Source organism: Chelon labrosus, assembly GCF_963514085.1.
Source record: "Chelon labrosus genome assembly, chromosome: 6".
NCBI classification, from domain to species: domain Eukaryota; kingdom Metazoa; phylum Chordata; class Actinopteri; order Mugiliformes; family Mugilidae; genus Chelon; species Chelon labrosus.
The window spans coordinates 13,547,639-13,562,577 of NC_140342.1; the positions used below are offsets into that span (position 1 = coordinate 13,547,639).

General features: G+C 42.0%; 1 protein-coding gene across 1 annotated transcript in view; it reads left to right on the top strand.

Annotated features, from left to right (window-relative positions):
* The window catches only part of tnn (tenascin N), a 35,755-nt gene extending 24,625 nt beyond the window's left edge, over positions 1-11,130 (top strand). Inside the window, exons 10-19 of the mRNA XM_084546045.1 lie at positions 402-665; positions 1,217-1,480; positions 3,102-3,365; positions 5,424-5,554; positions 6,306-6,444; positions 6,604-6,755; positions 7,171-7,267; positions 7,350-7,514; positions 7,985-8,148; positions 9,824-11,130. Coding sequence (XP_084402171.1) covers positions 402-665; positions 1,217-1,480; positions 3,102-3,365; positions 5,424-5,554; positions 6,306-6,444; positions 6,604-6,755; positions 7,171-7,267; positions 7,350-7,514; positions 7,985-8,148; positions 9,824-9,973 — 1,790 coding nt within the window. The 3' untranslated portion in view covers positions 9,974-11,130. The remainder of the gene's footprint in view (positions 1-401; positions 666-1,216; positions 1,481-3,101; positions 3,366-5,423; positions 5,555-6,305; positions 6,445-6,603; positions 6,756-7,170; positions 7,268-7,349; positions 7,515-7,984; positions 8,149-9,823) is intronic.
* The last annotated feature ends 3,809 nt before the right edge of the window (positions 11,131-14,939 follow it).

A 14,939-nucleotide genomic window follows, 5' to 3' on the forward strand; every position in this document is an offset into this window, starting at 1 on the left:
AAGAAACAGAGTGACACATCACATGGTATGGATGTATGAAAATGGTTCAGATTTTTGTGTCAGTGACGGCTTTCTTTTGTAGATGTATAGTCTGCATGTGTTTATTAATATAGTTACTCATAGAGATGTCAAACTTTGATTGAAATGAAAAACTGTCTTTAAAGTTTAATATGGTCTTTTAGGCTACTAGTGAAATACTTTCAACAGAAAAAAGCACCAACTAAAGAATCATTAAGCCTCTCCACCCAGTCCAATCCAAGTTTGACATCTTCTCCAGTGTTTGTAACCTCTTGCACATTGGATGCAGGTGCAAATACACACTGCGTGTAGTTTCTGTTATGTTTGCACCAGATGTAGTGATGTCTTTAAGTAGTGTCTACTAACTGCAACTCCCCACGCAGAGCTGGATGCTCCTACTAACGTCGTGGCACAGGATGAGACAGAGTCCCACATCTGGGTGTACTGGGATCCCACTCAGGCAGAAATTGATGGCTACATCCTTACCTATAGCTCTTCTGAGGGCTCAAGCGAGGAAATCCCAATCGGGTCTGACAGTACTTCATACATGCTGACTGGTCTGAGGCCTGGGGTCCTCTACACTGTCTACCTCTGGGCCGTCAAGGGGAGCAAAGCCAGCAGGAAGGTCCCAACACAAGCTGAGACAGGTCTCAGATCCACAACTTTCTGTTCAAACCCAAAGCACTAAATTATATGAACTGCTAATGTCAGACGTGAAGGAAACCCTTTTTCCTGTGTTTGACATTGCAGTATGTTTATACACTCACATGCTAGTTCATTAGGTACACTATTGAAAGCCAATACATTCATGAAGGTTATGGTATTCAGCATTTGTTTTGAATGCATTTGTTTTCACTAGTGTACCTAATGATTTGGCAAGTGAGAGTATATTTCCATTGAATATAATGCTATATAGATGGGTGACACACTAGAGGATGAAATGTGTCTTACTAAGCTGTTTAGCCACCAAAGTTAACAGAACAGCTGCAGTTCTCCTTTGGAAAATATTAATTGTCTCTAGAACCAATGAAATGAGCAAATATTCCATTCACTCATTTGGCCTTGGAGCCTGCTGTCTAACACATTAGTTGATATCTCCAGATTTTTCCTTTAATGTTTCATCCATCTGTTGATTGTCTTTTGCTTTTTTTTTTTTGTGGTTTGCATTTTAATACCCTCCGCTAACGTCTTCCTCTAGAACTGGACGCTCCTGCTAACCTCTTAGCCAGAGATGAAACCGAGTCCAGCTTCACCGTGTCATGGGATCCGGTCCAGGCCGAAATTGATGGCTACATCCTAACCTACACCTCCTCTGAAGGCTCTAGCGAGGAAATCTCAGTGGGGCCTGGCAGCACTTCTTATAGGCTGACCGGTCTGAGGCCCGGTGTCCTCTACACTGTCTACATTTTGGCCACCAAGGGATCCAAAGCCAGCAGGAAGATCTCGACTGAAGCTGAGACAGGTGTCAAACATCAGTTCTTGTTACACCAATTTTCATGTTTAAGCGCCCGGTAGCTTACTGTATATGCATGTTGTTTTGACTAGACAACAAGGCAACTGTCTCGTAAACCCCAAAAGAGAGAGAAAAAAAAAAAAGCGTCTCGCATGGTAAACCCATCAGAATTCTTATTTATTCAAAGCGGATATCAAATGCGTTTCTACTTCAGTTCATCCAACCATTTGCCAACTTCTTCTTTGGGTCATGGGGAGCAAAGGTATCTTTTCCCCCTATAACTTGCTCCTACTCTTCCGGAGCTGCCCCATGCCAGCTCAGAGGTGCAATCCCTCCAGCATGTCCTGGGACAACCCTGCAAACCTCTCCGTCAGTCATGCCTGTAGAGTAACGAGGTCCTCGGGTTTCAGGTCATTATTTCCAAGTGACCAATACTCTTGCTTCAGTTTGCCACACTGGCAGAGGAGCTGCTTCTTTTGTGGTTCCTCTCGGATAAATGGACATTTCATTCTTTCATTCAGACTGAGGTTAGCCGTCAAGTTCTGTGAAGAGCAACATTAGTTTCTCTGCGGTCTAACTTGTGTGTAAAATCCCAGGATCCTCTGGGCAGCTGTCACGTTAACTCCGCAGCTCGTGACAGAGAAGAATGATGGAAGCCCGGGAGATGTCCAGAAGGACTCCTTACTCAGTTTTACAGCCTTTTTCAGTGGTACATCAGCAGTTCTGCGGTAGCCACAACAACAACCACTCTTCATCTTCAAAACACAGCGCCCTGCACCTGCATAATGCTGCATAATAGAGTTGAGTGGTGAGATTATTCTACGCGGAGAAACAAGGCATTTTAAGCAGGTTCAGCAAAATATGGTGAGCAATGAATTCTGCCCGCAGCATCCAGATGCACTTCTAATGCGAATCTCCAACTGTGCAAGCGCCGGAGTACGTCCACTCTGCAAACTCGACGGTCGAATCTTGAATATGATTAATAACATATTCAGTCGGTGAGTCTGGTTCCAAAATAAATACTGATTCCGAAGTTGAGCCTCACAATATTTAGTCAGTACCTCTCAACCCTGTGCATGAGCTCAGACTCTTTCTACCCAAGACGATTCACATTCAGATGGCCACTGTTTTTTTCTATTGGTGTGTTCCACATCATCAATATCCGTCTGGGCCTGTTGGCCTGGATTCATGCAGGATGTCTCAACTCTTGCTCGCACCAACTGGATGTTCTTACAAAGTCTTTTGGCTCATGAAACAGACACCATCTTCAGCGTGTCGTCAGAGAGAAAGAGAAATTATTGGATATAATCACAGATGTCATAAAAACACAAGTACAGAGACCCCTTTTGAGGCTGGTGAACTGCCTGACTCGTCATGTATTTTACATCGTCTAAATCAAGGCTGTGAATGAGGCACAAATGAACCATCTGGTTACATTTGATTTAATGTAAGTTGCAGTGTGTTTATGTAATCACATTTTTTCCTACATTTACTCCAGCCATGGTACTAATCCTCGCAGCAAATTTAAGCTGTCTTGTTCCATTTCAACTGTTAGCGAGAGACGAAACAGCACATCTTGTAGTTTGCATGGGTAGTATGTTAAAACGCTTCTACTAACCTCTTCCTCTAGAACTGGATGCTCCTGCTAACCTCTTAGCCCGAGAGGAAACAGAGTCCAGCTTCAGCGTGTCATGGGATCCGGTCCAGGCAGAAATTGATGGCTACATCCTAACCTATAGCTCCTCTGAGGGCTCTAGTGAGGAAATCCCAGTTGGGTCTGACAGGACCTCTTACACGTTGACTAGCCTGAGGCCTGGAGTTCTCTACACTGTCTACATCTGGGCCGTCAAGGGGAGCAAAGGCAGCAGGAAGACTTCAACCGAAGCTGAGACAGGTTAATACAATATGAAAAGGCAGATTTGTCTTTTGGTGATACTGTAGCCTGCGTTTCTCTTGAAAGTGCCCTTCATAATTTAACACCTAACTGAACATTTTGTGGCAGCCAAGACCTCTGATTTATTTTGGAAAAATATAGTATATAGGCTCTCCAAAACTAACCAATTTATATATGAGCTAATTCTGAAATAATCTACTGTATATAAAGAGAAGATGAAACACATCAAACTGGGTGATATCCACTATCTTAAGCAAAGCAGATAAAGACCTGCTTAAATGGGTGACATATCTAAAGTAACAAAAACTGCTGCCAGTTTCTGTGAGGTTTTCACATACCTTTCTTACCAGTTACCAAAATACTGTCCAGGGTCAATGAGTATCAAAGCTGTGAGACTTTTTGTATTAGGTCCCAGGTGTTACACAGACAAGTTTGGAAAGGCTACTCCTTTATTGCTCTTAATAAGGAGATGTCTGTGACAGAAGATAACAAAAGATAAGAATCTGGCAGGGTCTGCTACTTGAGGTCATAGTTTGGGGTGATATTTGTTGTAGAGAGGCAGAGATCGCTTCATGGAGCAGTGTTCTGTGCAAATGCAAGAAAGCCGCAACCTTTCAGATAAAGAGAGATGATGAATTAACGGTGATAAAAGGCGTTGAATTAGACTGGGGATTCCTGCTTTAATGTTGTTGTAGATGAAAATACCATGTATCTGTGTAGTCACATGGGTCAGAGGTTGCACATCTAAGAAAATGCACCTGAGTAAATTGTTCAAGAGGCAGAGCTTGTTCTAACAACTTAACTGAAACTCCGAACTTATGTACAGGAGTGTTTGGTAAACTGTCACAATCTGTATTCTTCAAAGGAGTCTCAGTACTGGTTGTTATAGAATGTATCTGATGCTTTTGGATCTACGACCCGGGTGCAAATATGAACTTTGATTTGTTTATTCTGAACTACCTCTTCCAGGAAATGCTTCACGCAGGCCAGGGCAGGTCACAGGTTAGGTCACAGGTTAGGTCTCATATGGGGTAAAAAGCAGGAGCACATGGTAGATAGGTTAACACAGGGCTATCTTTGTGTGAGCCAGATGACCTATAAAATCTCCTGGGAGCTCTAAGTGAACGCTGGATACTTTTCAATTAGTCAGTTTTGGAATATAAACAGTTCTGGTCGTAACTCATCAGAAACGGTCAGCGGCTACAGGCCAGCCTGGTTCAAACAGGAAAGTTTTCGTGTCAGAATATATCGTCTGGGATATATAAAAAGCTTGTGTTATTACATTTATGACTTTATTGGAGCCAGTAACAGGCTCCATTAATATGTCAGTTAAATCTCTTGCAAACCAACATCACACAGTTTCACAGACATTTATTTGCACTAATGATCCCAGTGGTGCTACTGAATGTGTCACTCCTCACACTGTTTTGCCCTTCTACCAAAGCGGTGGCTTAAACTGACAATTGGATGAATTCTAAATAAAAACAGAAGAGTACTTTGGTCTATTTTGCGCCCTTCCCCTAATTTCTTGAGCCACGGGAGGTCGAAGGTTCCCGCTGTTCAAACAGGCATCTTCGTGTCAGACGAATTATCTCAGAATCCGTCTCAGGTCAGGGCTTCGAAGCATTTAAATAATGTAGAGGACGGCTGCCAGTTTATCTCCAAAAGGCAAACTGGAACTGTGCAGGTCGATGGTAGACATTTTACGGTGCTGTGCTTCAGGTGGAGAGAGGCTGGCAATCTGAAATGTCAAACGCATTATTCTTACCGCCAACATTTGAGGTTCATGAAGGAAATGTAGAGCGATGAATAAATATGAGAAAGGTTAAACTAAAACACAAATAAAATACAAATGATCAAAAACAACATTTGATTTAATGGCCCGTATTCTTCTTTGGGGTTATTCCTGTATTTTTCTCCAGCTTTAGTGAATGCACTCACAGAAAAGCAGCACATAAATCCTTTACTTACCCAAACCAGAAATTATTTTTTAAGCAATCACGAATAAATAAATGTTCTTGTGCTGTAATCCACTCTGATCTACACTTATACCTACAGACATTGATTCTCCTAAGGACCTGAAGGCTACAGATGTGACGACGGACTCTGCCTCTTTGTCTTGGATTCCTCCTCTGGCTGACATTGAGGGTTACATCCTCACCTACAGAGATGAAGACGGCAACAGGGAGGTACTGAGCCATGACGTTTAGCATTTTCTCTCCCCAAATATCATATGCTTTGATCATCTACTAAAAGGTTCAGTGTTTTATTTGTGCTTCTCAAAGTACTCTTACACTGAGAAAATAGGTGAGGGGCGCAATGTTGAATGTGGAAAAGCGTAGGGGGATGCACAAATCCTCTTACTCTGCACTGGGTGAAAAGCACAGCCCGTGGAAAGGGTCTTCTCCTTTTCTAATCTTTCAAATAGCATTAAGATAGCTGTTTTCACTGGTTGAAAAAAGGCTGAGGCTAAAGGGGCATGCTACGTTTTGTAGAATACTGACCTCTAGTGGCCACAAATAGAACAAATATGTGAGACGTAACCTACATACCAGGATTATATGTTGATGTTTGGTGCAATAAACATAGGAATATATAAGAAGCAAGATTAAATATACAGATTACATATATTAAATAGCAAGGGAATTGTAAAGATTGAAAGTGGAAGTGCAAGGAAATGCCAGGGAGTGTACAAATGTTCACAGTGTAAAGCATTAATTAAGTAGCAGATGTGAGATGCTATAAAAGTGCATTCATGTTACACATTGACACTGGTTGTGTGTGGTTATATGTTAAGATAAGGTGTCCCAGTTTTAATACAGCATCAGTAATATCACAAGATTAGACTTTTTACAACTGGAACGTTTTTTTTCCCTATGTGACATGATATCACGAAGAGCATTAAGTGAGTTTAATTTAAGTGTTTCACGTTTTGATCAGACTGTTGAAAAGCAGTTTGGAGCCAGTGAGAGCAGCTTCGCTGTGTCCAGTCTGGCGATGGGGAAGAGGTACATTGTGACCATCATTGCCTACAGAGGCAGCAAGAGGAGCAAGATGGTAGAGACCATCTTTAAAACAGGTCTGTACCGAGCGTTTCTCTGAGCATTACTCTGTTCTTATGTTATCTTGTTAGCATGTGAAGTGAGTGTGTCTGATATATTCGTCACATGTTCACATCCTGTTAACCTGTGCTATAACATATCTCGTCAGCATTAACAACATCAGTATCCTTCCCTAGTTGGAGTCCTGTATCCTTTCCCCATGGACTGTGTTCAGATCATGAAGAACGGCAACAAGAAGAGCGGCATCTTCACCGTCTACATCAACAATGATCAGTCCAAACCAATAGAGGTTTACTGTGACATGGACACAGATGGAGGCGGCTGGCTGGTATGAATTTTTGATCATCTCTGCTGAATGTTTATTACATGGGCAGAACTCACACCAGTAAATACTAAAAGGACATTTGACCAAATGTGCAGATGAAGATCAATTTGCTCATCAGTGACAACCTGTGAAAACAGCTGTGTAATATTTAGTTCCAGTGGAGTGACCTTGCTAAAGTCTGAAAATTAGGTTGCATTATGGGAAACTGATGCAGTTGTTTTGGAGGTTGGCTTGGCCATAAAGACACAAATTTTGATTTTTTTTTTCAGCTTTATGTACAATGCAAATTCTCACAAGATTGTAGATTGACAGTTATTACCACTGGGATATTTGTTGTGGGCATTGTGATCAACAACCCAAAGCAAATAGTTTGAAACGTTCGTGTAACATCTGTCTGTGAAAATCTTGCTGATTCCAGATGCTTCAGCGCCGTTTCAATGGCAAGCTGGACTTTATGAAGCGCTGGAGGCAGTACATAGCAGGTTTTGGCAACCTGACAGACGAGTTCTGGATCGGTGAGCACTAATATTTTGCCGGGGCGTTTCTGCAGCACTGGAGTACATCTTCTTCACGTTCTCTTTCTGTGCGTTTCCCCAGGTCTTGATAAGATATACGAGCTCACCAACACTCCTACTCAGTATGAGTTGAGGTTTGACTTGGGCCTGGGCTCAGAGAGGGTCTACGCTATATATGACAACTTCAAGATCGCGCCGGTCAAACAGAAGTTTAAACTCACGATTGGCGAATACCGCGGGACAGCAGGTGGGTGTTTGTCCTTTTAAAACTACAGGCAACATAAAAGGCTGAGACTGTAGACAAATAGAAGATGGTAAGCACAGCTTTCAAGAATTTAATTTTCTCCCTGAAGCCAGAATGAGTTATAGGAGAGGAGCAAATATAGCCATGAAGCAGAGTGGAGCAGGAATAGACGGGTTTCACGCAGAAGGCAACCCACAGATTGTGCTGTGGGATGCTGGGAAAGCAAATATACAAAAACAGTTGGAGGGATATTTGTTTCAAAAACTTATATTCAGTCTGTTATAGACAGTAGCTAAATAGGAAATCTGAAGAAAGCAGGGTTACAAACACAGACTGTGGGACTCAGTGTCTGCATATACTACAGTGTGCATATACTGGTTCCATCTGGGCACACATGGATGAAAAAGGAGTATTTTAAACAGAGGAATGTTGAACTATATAAAACCTTTTTTTTTATTATTAATGTTCCCCAGGTGATGCTATGACCTACCACCAAGGCCGGCCGTGGTCTACTGTTGATTCAGATAATGACATCGCCCTGAGTAACTGTGCCCTGACCCACCGCGGCGCCTGGTGGTACGCAAACTGTCACCTGGCCAACCTCAACGGCAAATGGGGCGACGACAGGCACAGCATGGTGAGTAGATATGCGTGGAGCGGCTCTGACGGCATCCAAATCCACATCCAGGCATGAAATCATCCAAACGCCACCCACGCTAAATAATTATTCCTTACACTCTTGATTGCACGTTACCATTAGTCCTCAGTGGGATGTGCAGTAAAATACATGTGTGTGACGATAACCTTTGAGTGGGCTGGTTAAATGAAAGTGGCAACAGGTGGTTTCACAAAAGCGTGACATCTTTAATTCCTCCAAACTAAAATTATAAATGCGTCCTTGCTAATGCTAATTTCCTGGACTGTAATTACCTAATATTTTCCTCATTAATTATGTGCACTTATATTTCACCCGCCCATCCCATATGCCATTAATTAAAAAAAAAAAAAAAAAAGAATCTGTTCGATCCGGCCGGGCAGGCCTGCAGATATGACTGTGAGCGAGGAGGTACATCTGCAGAACTAAACTGTGGACTTGGTGAATCATCGGTGCACAATGTAATTTTCTGTCATGAAAATTATTTTCTGAAGGATTAAAATAAGAACAAAAACTGTTTTTTTTAAGAAAATCAGTTGTAGCACACTCTGTTAGTAGAAAAGTGGCTTGAAATGCTATAAATGCAGTCCATTATATTTCTAGACTGCCATATTCACACTGATTGCTTCTCTGCTCCTGACTGTGCAGCATCAAGGACCCACAATTTAACAGTTATTAACCCTGGTTTTTCCAGTGTAGTTTGCCTTCACACCAACAGGTGGCACTGACATTATGATTTGATAACATTTCTACTAATATCCTCACCCAGCATCACTCCATCACTCCATCCTTCACCTAAAATGATTTTACTCTCAAACTCAAACACGCTGCTGGTTTCATCTTCCGTGTTTACCTATATGAATCCCCTTCAGCCCAAACTGAACTGTGTGTAGAAAAACTTTCAACAAACTTCGGCAACCTCAGCACATAAAGTTTAGCTGCAACATTAGGTGGAGTTTTGCTGTATTTCTTACCCATACCTCTGCAAATTACATTTGCAGCTACTGCTCTCAATACGCTGCTTACTATTATCCACAACAACTAAAACAATACACAACAAACACAACTAACAACCATGATTACAGAAAAATGCTCCAGTCTTATCTGGGATCTTTGCGCAACGCGCTTTAAAAAAGGCAACTAAAAATATTCCGTTCCCCAGTCGGCAATCAAGAGCAACTTCACCCCACGGCTAGTTGTTTTGTTTGGGATTGTTGAGGTGGAGCAGGAACGGCCAGAATCCATCAGCAGTGATAAGAAAACACATTTCTCACACCAGCTGTAAAGCACAAGTGTTTTTTACCAGGCTGATAGGGTAACAACAACAGTTATTATGTCTTAGGGAGATTGATACTGAAGGAAATACCGGGGGATTTCTCTGCTCTTGTTGAGATTTCATCCATAATATTGCCGTTGCAGATGTCTCCCGCAATGTTTGTTGGGTGAGACGCAATAACAGTCGAAACAAGTTTGTACTCACATGAAATGAAGCCAGAGGCCGGTATTTATTACTGTTTGCCGTTCTGCCTGTCTGTCATGTCGCTTGCCTCTCTGCTCCCCCTTTCTTCTCATCCCCGTCTAAACACCATTTTCCCCTTATCTCGCCCTCTCCTCCTTTCCAATCTGCTTCTCTCTTTATCTGCCGTTTTGCCGTCAGGGGGTGAATTGGAAGCCATGGAAGGGCCACCTGACATCCCTCGACTTCACGGAGATGAAGATCCGACCCGTGGGAGCCCTATCCAGCAGGAAGAGGCGATCGCTGATGGCCAGAGAGAAAAGCAGAACCGCAAGCCTGAAACAGAAGTAGACGAGCGCCTTAGCCCGGAAGCAGAGGTCATCGGCCCCATTAACCTGCCATCGCACTAGATTTTGGTGTTTCTGTACATTTGTAGATACATTATAATTCCTGTCTTTCTACTTGCCTCTTTATTTTCGGTCCAACTATTTGCTAAAAGGAATTAAAAACTCATATGCAGTAGAGTAACTTATTATCAGCCTGCTTTCAAACCAGAAATTCCTAGGTTTAGTGTGATTGTAGGAAAGGAAGTGCCTTTGTGGAGTGAACGTTAATGAGTTTAGTCTCTCAGTTATAATTTAACTCCTGTTTCACTGATTCTGCTAGAAACCTTGAGGATAAATCAGGAAACAGTAGATTGAAAACCACTCATTTAAACCTCCTTTTTTAACCTCAGGGCAGCGGCCTAGGTTACTTGTATTATATTTTGTTTATTTCACATCTTAGCATTGTCTCAAGAGCATTAAACGAAAAAAATATCTTGTGTTCTGTTAAAGGATCCGGTGTAGACCATTAGCGTTAGAGCCCTGACTTTATTGATTATGAAGCTGGCTGGCTCTGGCACATTAAACTGCCACTGTGCGTCTAATACTGTCACATCACATCAGGTTGTGTAGGACAAGCCAGAGCATAACAACAAGCGGGCGAGCAGGACGGACACGCTGGTCCTGCTTTACATTCATGTGACAGGGACGGCTCATATCAATCACCGTGATGCGCCCGTAGCAAACGTCAATAAGAATAAAGTTCGTCCCATCCTCAGGAACTGTCCATCTGGGAAGCTGACAGGAGTTATTAATACTGTTTTGACTTTGACTTTACTTAATTACCTTTTTTTTTTTACACTTTTATTACAAACTCGGTTTATGTGACAAGGACGGAGCGCATCAATCAACCTTTCTGCTAATCTGCCAGAACTGATTTGCAGTCCCTGCCTCTCATACATTTTTCATTGGCCAAGAATTTCTTTTTAAGATTTCATGGCCCATAAGGATTTATTCCAGCCAATCCTCGTCAGGATTTTCAAGGTCAGAAATGAAGGCTAATGAACTAAAAACCTGTATGTTAGTATTGTCTTGACTCATTGTATCGTCGATCTGGCATCATCATCCTAGCTTGTATTCACGCCGCCACCCACAGAATAAAAGATTAAAGTTTTGTTACATGAAGACATTGTTGTTTTTCTCATCTTATTCTATCTAGGCCCTAAGGGGAATTTGGGTTGAACTAAATAATTTACAGCCAAGAGGTTAAATCTTTTTTCTTTGCTCTGCAGATTTTAATGAGGTGGGTTGAAGACTGAATATCTTACAATGGAAATGACACAGAAGGATTTATATTTTTCGGCACCACTGAAGTGTGGATACACAATAACACAGAGAGTCTAATACCACAAAACGGTTCAGTGGTGAAGCTTTTAGCGAAATGCTAACAATACAGTGACCATGGTGATTCACATTTGTCTGATTCTGATAGAGCACTCAGATCCCTACAGAGTTATTAGTTGCTGTAATTGTTTCTGCTGTTCCTACTGCACACACACACACAAAAAAATCCTTAATGGTGTTTCTATGTAACTGTAGACTCCCGAGACTCAAATTACCTTCGCCTAAACTTTAAATGTGTACTTTACACGGAGATCACCAACATTATTGAAGTTATTGTGGGAGCATACACAGAGCAGCCACAACATTAAAACCACTAAAAATGAAGTAAATACCATTGATCATCTTGTGACAATTCACTATTCTGCTGGGAAACTTTTGGACCTGGCATTCACTCGTGTGGATGTTACTTGGACATGTAGCACCCACCTAGACCAGACCAGGCACCCCCACCCCATAGCAACGACACTCCTTGATGGCAGCAGCCATCCCCAGCAGGATGCAGCCTGACACAGGCACACACACAAAGACGGTTTAGGAACAACTCAAAAAACATGAAAAACAGCACAAGGTGTTGACCTGGCCTTCAAATTCAGTAGATCCCAAACTGACCAAGTATCTGTGGGATGATCCAGAGGCCCCTCCTCTTAACCCATAGGACCCAAAGGCCCCCACTAACAACTTTCTGTTGGCAGACACCACAGGACACCCTTAGAAGGCCCATGTCCATTACACCGGATGTATGTAAGCAACAAGGTATTCACAAACTTTATTTAATGTTAACACAAAGCTAATTTCCATCATTTGATTAAAAATTATTGTAACTGAAGGTGAACTTATTAGCCTCGTCTTTGTGGAAGCAATCTAACTGATACTATCAACACATTGTACAAGGCAGGAAACACATATGATAGCTAACTGTAAGTGGGAGGAAAAATCAAAAGCCTGTTGCATATTCACATTAGTTCTCAGAAATGTCGACATCCGTGCGCTATTCTAGGTTTGTGAGGCCAAAAAAGTCACACGACAATCCACCTCACCAGACTTCTCACTGTGGTCGACACAGAGGTGTGGGCCACGCTGCCTTCTGTCAGATCTACTGTCCTCCAGAGACAGTGGATGTCTTTACATATTAGGGCATTTCTTGCAATATTTGTCAGAATACAGTGTTGATAAGTTGACATTAAACTATATGTACTGATGGTGTGTTAACACTGCGAGTGACAAAGTTAGATAACGTCCAAGCGTGGTCAGTCACCTCTGAAGTGTTGCGCAAGCTGACATTGTTATCCGTTTAAAATTGGACTGGTGAAACAAATATGAAAAGGTTGAGGACAGCTTAACTTTAATTTTAGCGTCTGTAGCTTCATTTCACCACTGACGACGACTTGTAACAGGTTTCTTTTTCGACTTAAGTCTGAATTCACCACAAGTCTAGCGAAATCATGAACAGTGAAACTCTCTTCAGCTAGCTGTCTCTGTTTAGAAATGTGGTGTTGCTACAGTGCAACTCTTTCATCACACCGAGTTGAGCAATTTAACACGCAGGAACTGATGACTGTGTGCCGTCTGGTCTCATAACTGTTTCCCAGTTCTCTATCTCATCATCTGCAGACGGCAACAGCCCATGGCTGTCTGGGCTGGAACCATTTTTACCCAGATGCTAAAAGTGCATGGAGAGGCTATAAAAAGAACATCACACCATTTGAACACAAAACGATACAGATAGAAGATAATCTATTTGAACAACAGCAAAACACTTCAGGAATGACATTCCTTCCTCCAAAGGCCAAATGAAAAAGATAATATTTTGTTGTGTTTATTCATCAAAATCCAATAAGAGTCTGAGAAGGCTCAAATTTGGCAGCAAATATTTCTAGCATGGCAATCCATTTCAACTTTGAAATGAAATGTCTCACAAAAGCTCATTGATGCAGGAGGCCTTTTCAGCCACAACGATTGCAAATTACTTTAAGGAGATTGGTTCCTGCCATTGCTTTGAGAGGCAAGTGGTTTGCTCAGAGCCAGGATAAACAGAAAGGGGGGTAGAGGGGGCGACCTGCTCTCTCTCTCCCCCTCTCTGTCTGTCTCTCTCCAGCGTGTGTGTGTGTGTGCTGCATGTATATATATAGTACAAGCAGTATAAGCTTGCAGACATACACATTTGTCTGCATGTGTCAGTGGGGTTGGAACTTACGCCTCGGGTTCAGCGTGACGTATTTTTTCCATGAGAGAACGTTTTAATGCAGCAACAAGGGAGTGTTTGTTTAAAGGGGTGGAGGGCGAGCAGTTAATGGAAAGAGAGAGAAAATAGACTGACTGAAGAGAAGAGAAGAGAAGAGAAGAGAAGAGAAGAGAAGAGAAGAGAAGAGAACCCTACATATCCTGTTGTTTTGTGACTGATTCATTCAACATCTTTAAGCCTGTCTCTCAACAGTCCCATATTTTGGCGTGTCTTTTTGTTTTAGTAAAATCCTACAGTAAGAAGTATGTTTTACTGAATTAAATCTCTTAAAACAAAGGTAACAAGTAACACCTGGCTTCACATACTGTGTACTTCAACTTTCAAGTACTGTGGTGTCATAAATATGTTGCCTGGGATGCTGGTCTCAAGGGGTTTGTACTTGCTAATGCTTTAATGACCAATGAACCCGAGGTGTTAAAAAGCCTGTCATCACACTGATCCTTGTTTATAATTTATTACACCTTGGCTATAGGCACAACGACTTTGTTGTCAAAGACCTGGCTACACCTCCTGATACTGATTCTTACATGTCACAGTGAAAAAGCAGCGAGTCGTAAAAGATCCTTCACAAAGACACCCCGGGCTTTACAGATTGAAGCAAACAAACAGGTTTACAGTTCTGTTAATACTGCATCAAACGTCTCGCACGGGTTAAAAATCAGGACGCGTGAGACGGAACCAATTTGTACATGTCTGTTGTCAGAGATGAAGTGCTCCTCAAGCCAAACTGATTACTTGCATCAAAGGTTTCTCTGCTACGGCGTGTTACATTCATTCATGTTACGCAATGAAAATTACATGTTCACTGAGAACACTGGAGGCACTGTCTGTTGTTATTTAGCACTGTAAAAAGTTTGGTAAAAATGCAGCATGAAATCATGCACAGCAAGCATCATGGTCTTATTTATACTATATATAATAAATATATTATATATAGTATAAATGTTTGTCAGGCAGAGGAGCTGATAGTGTCATCTAATGGGGATTCAGATAAAGAAATGCTCCATGATTATGCACTACAAACAATTAAAGCTCTTTTTTTGTTGGCTTGTTTTTCTATCTCAATTTGCTCAGTCAGTCACAGTCCCCCCGGTCTAAGTAACCACAGAGTGCTGACACTGAAAAACAAAAAATGATCAAGAGTGTAGTGCCTCAATAATCCCTCTCTACCAGATGAACAGAATGTGTTCAATGCATGTTTTGAGGCGTTTTGAGGTCCCCCCACAATCATTCAGTGACCAGGCGCAACCGCTTGCCTCTATAAAGTGGAAAAGGCATTTAACGGATTTCCACCCACGTAGAGCTGGGGAGCCCGACAACATCCCTGGATGTGCACTAAAGGACTCTG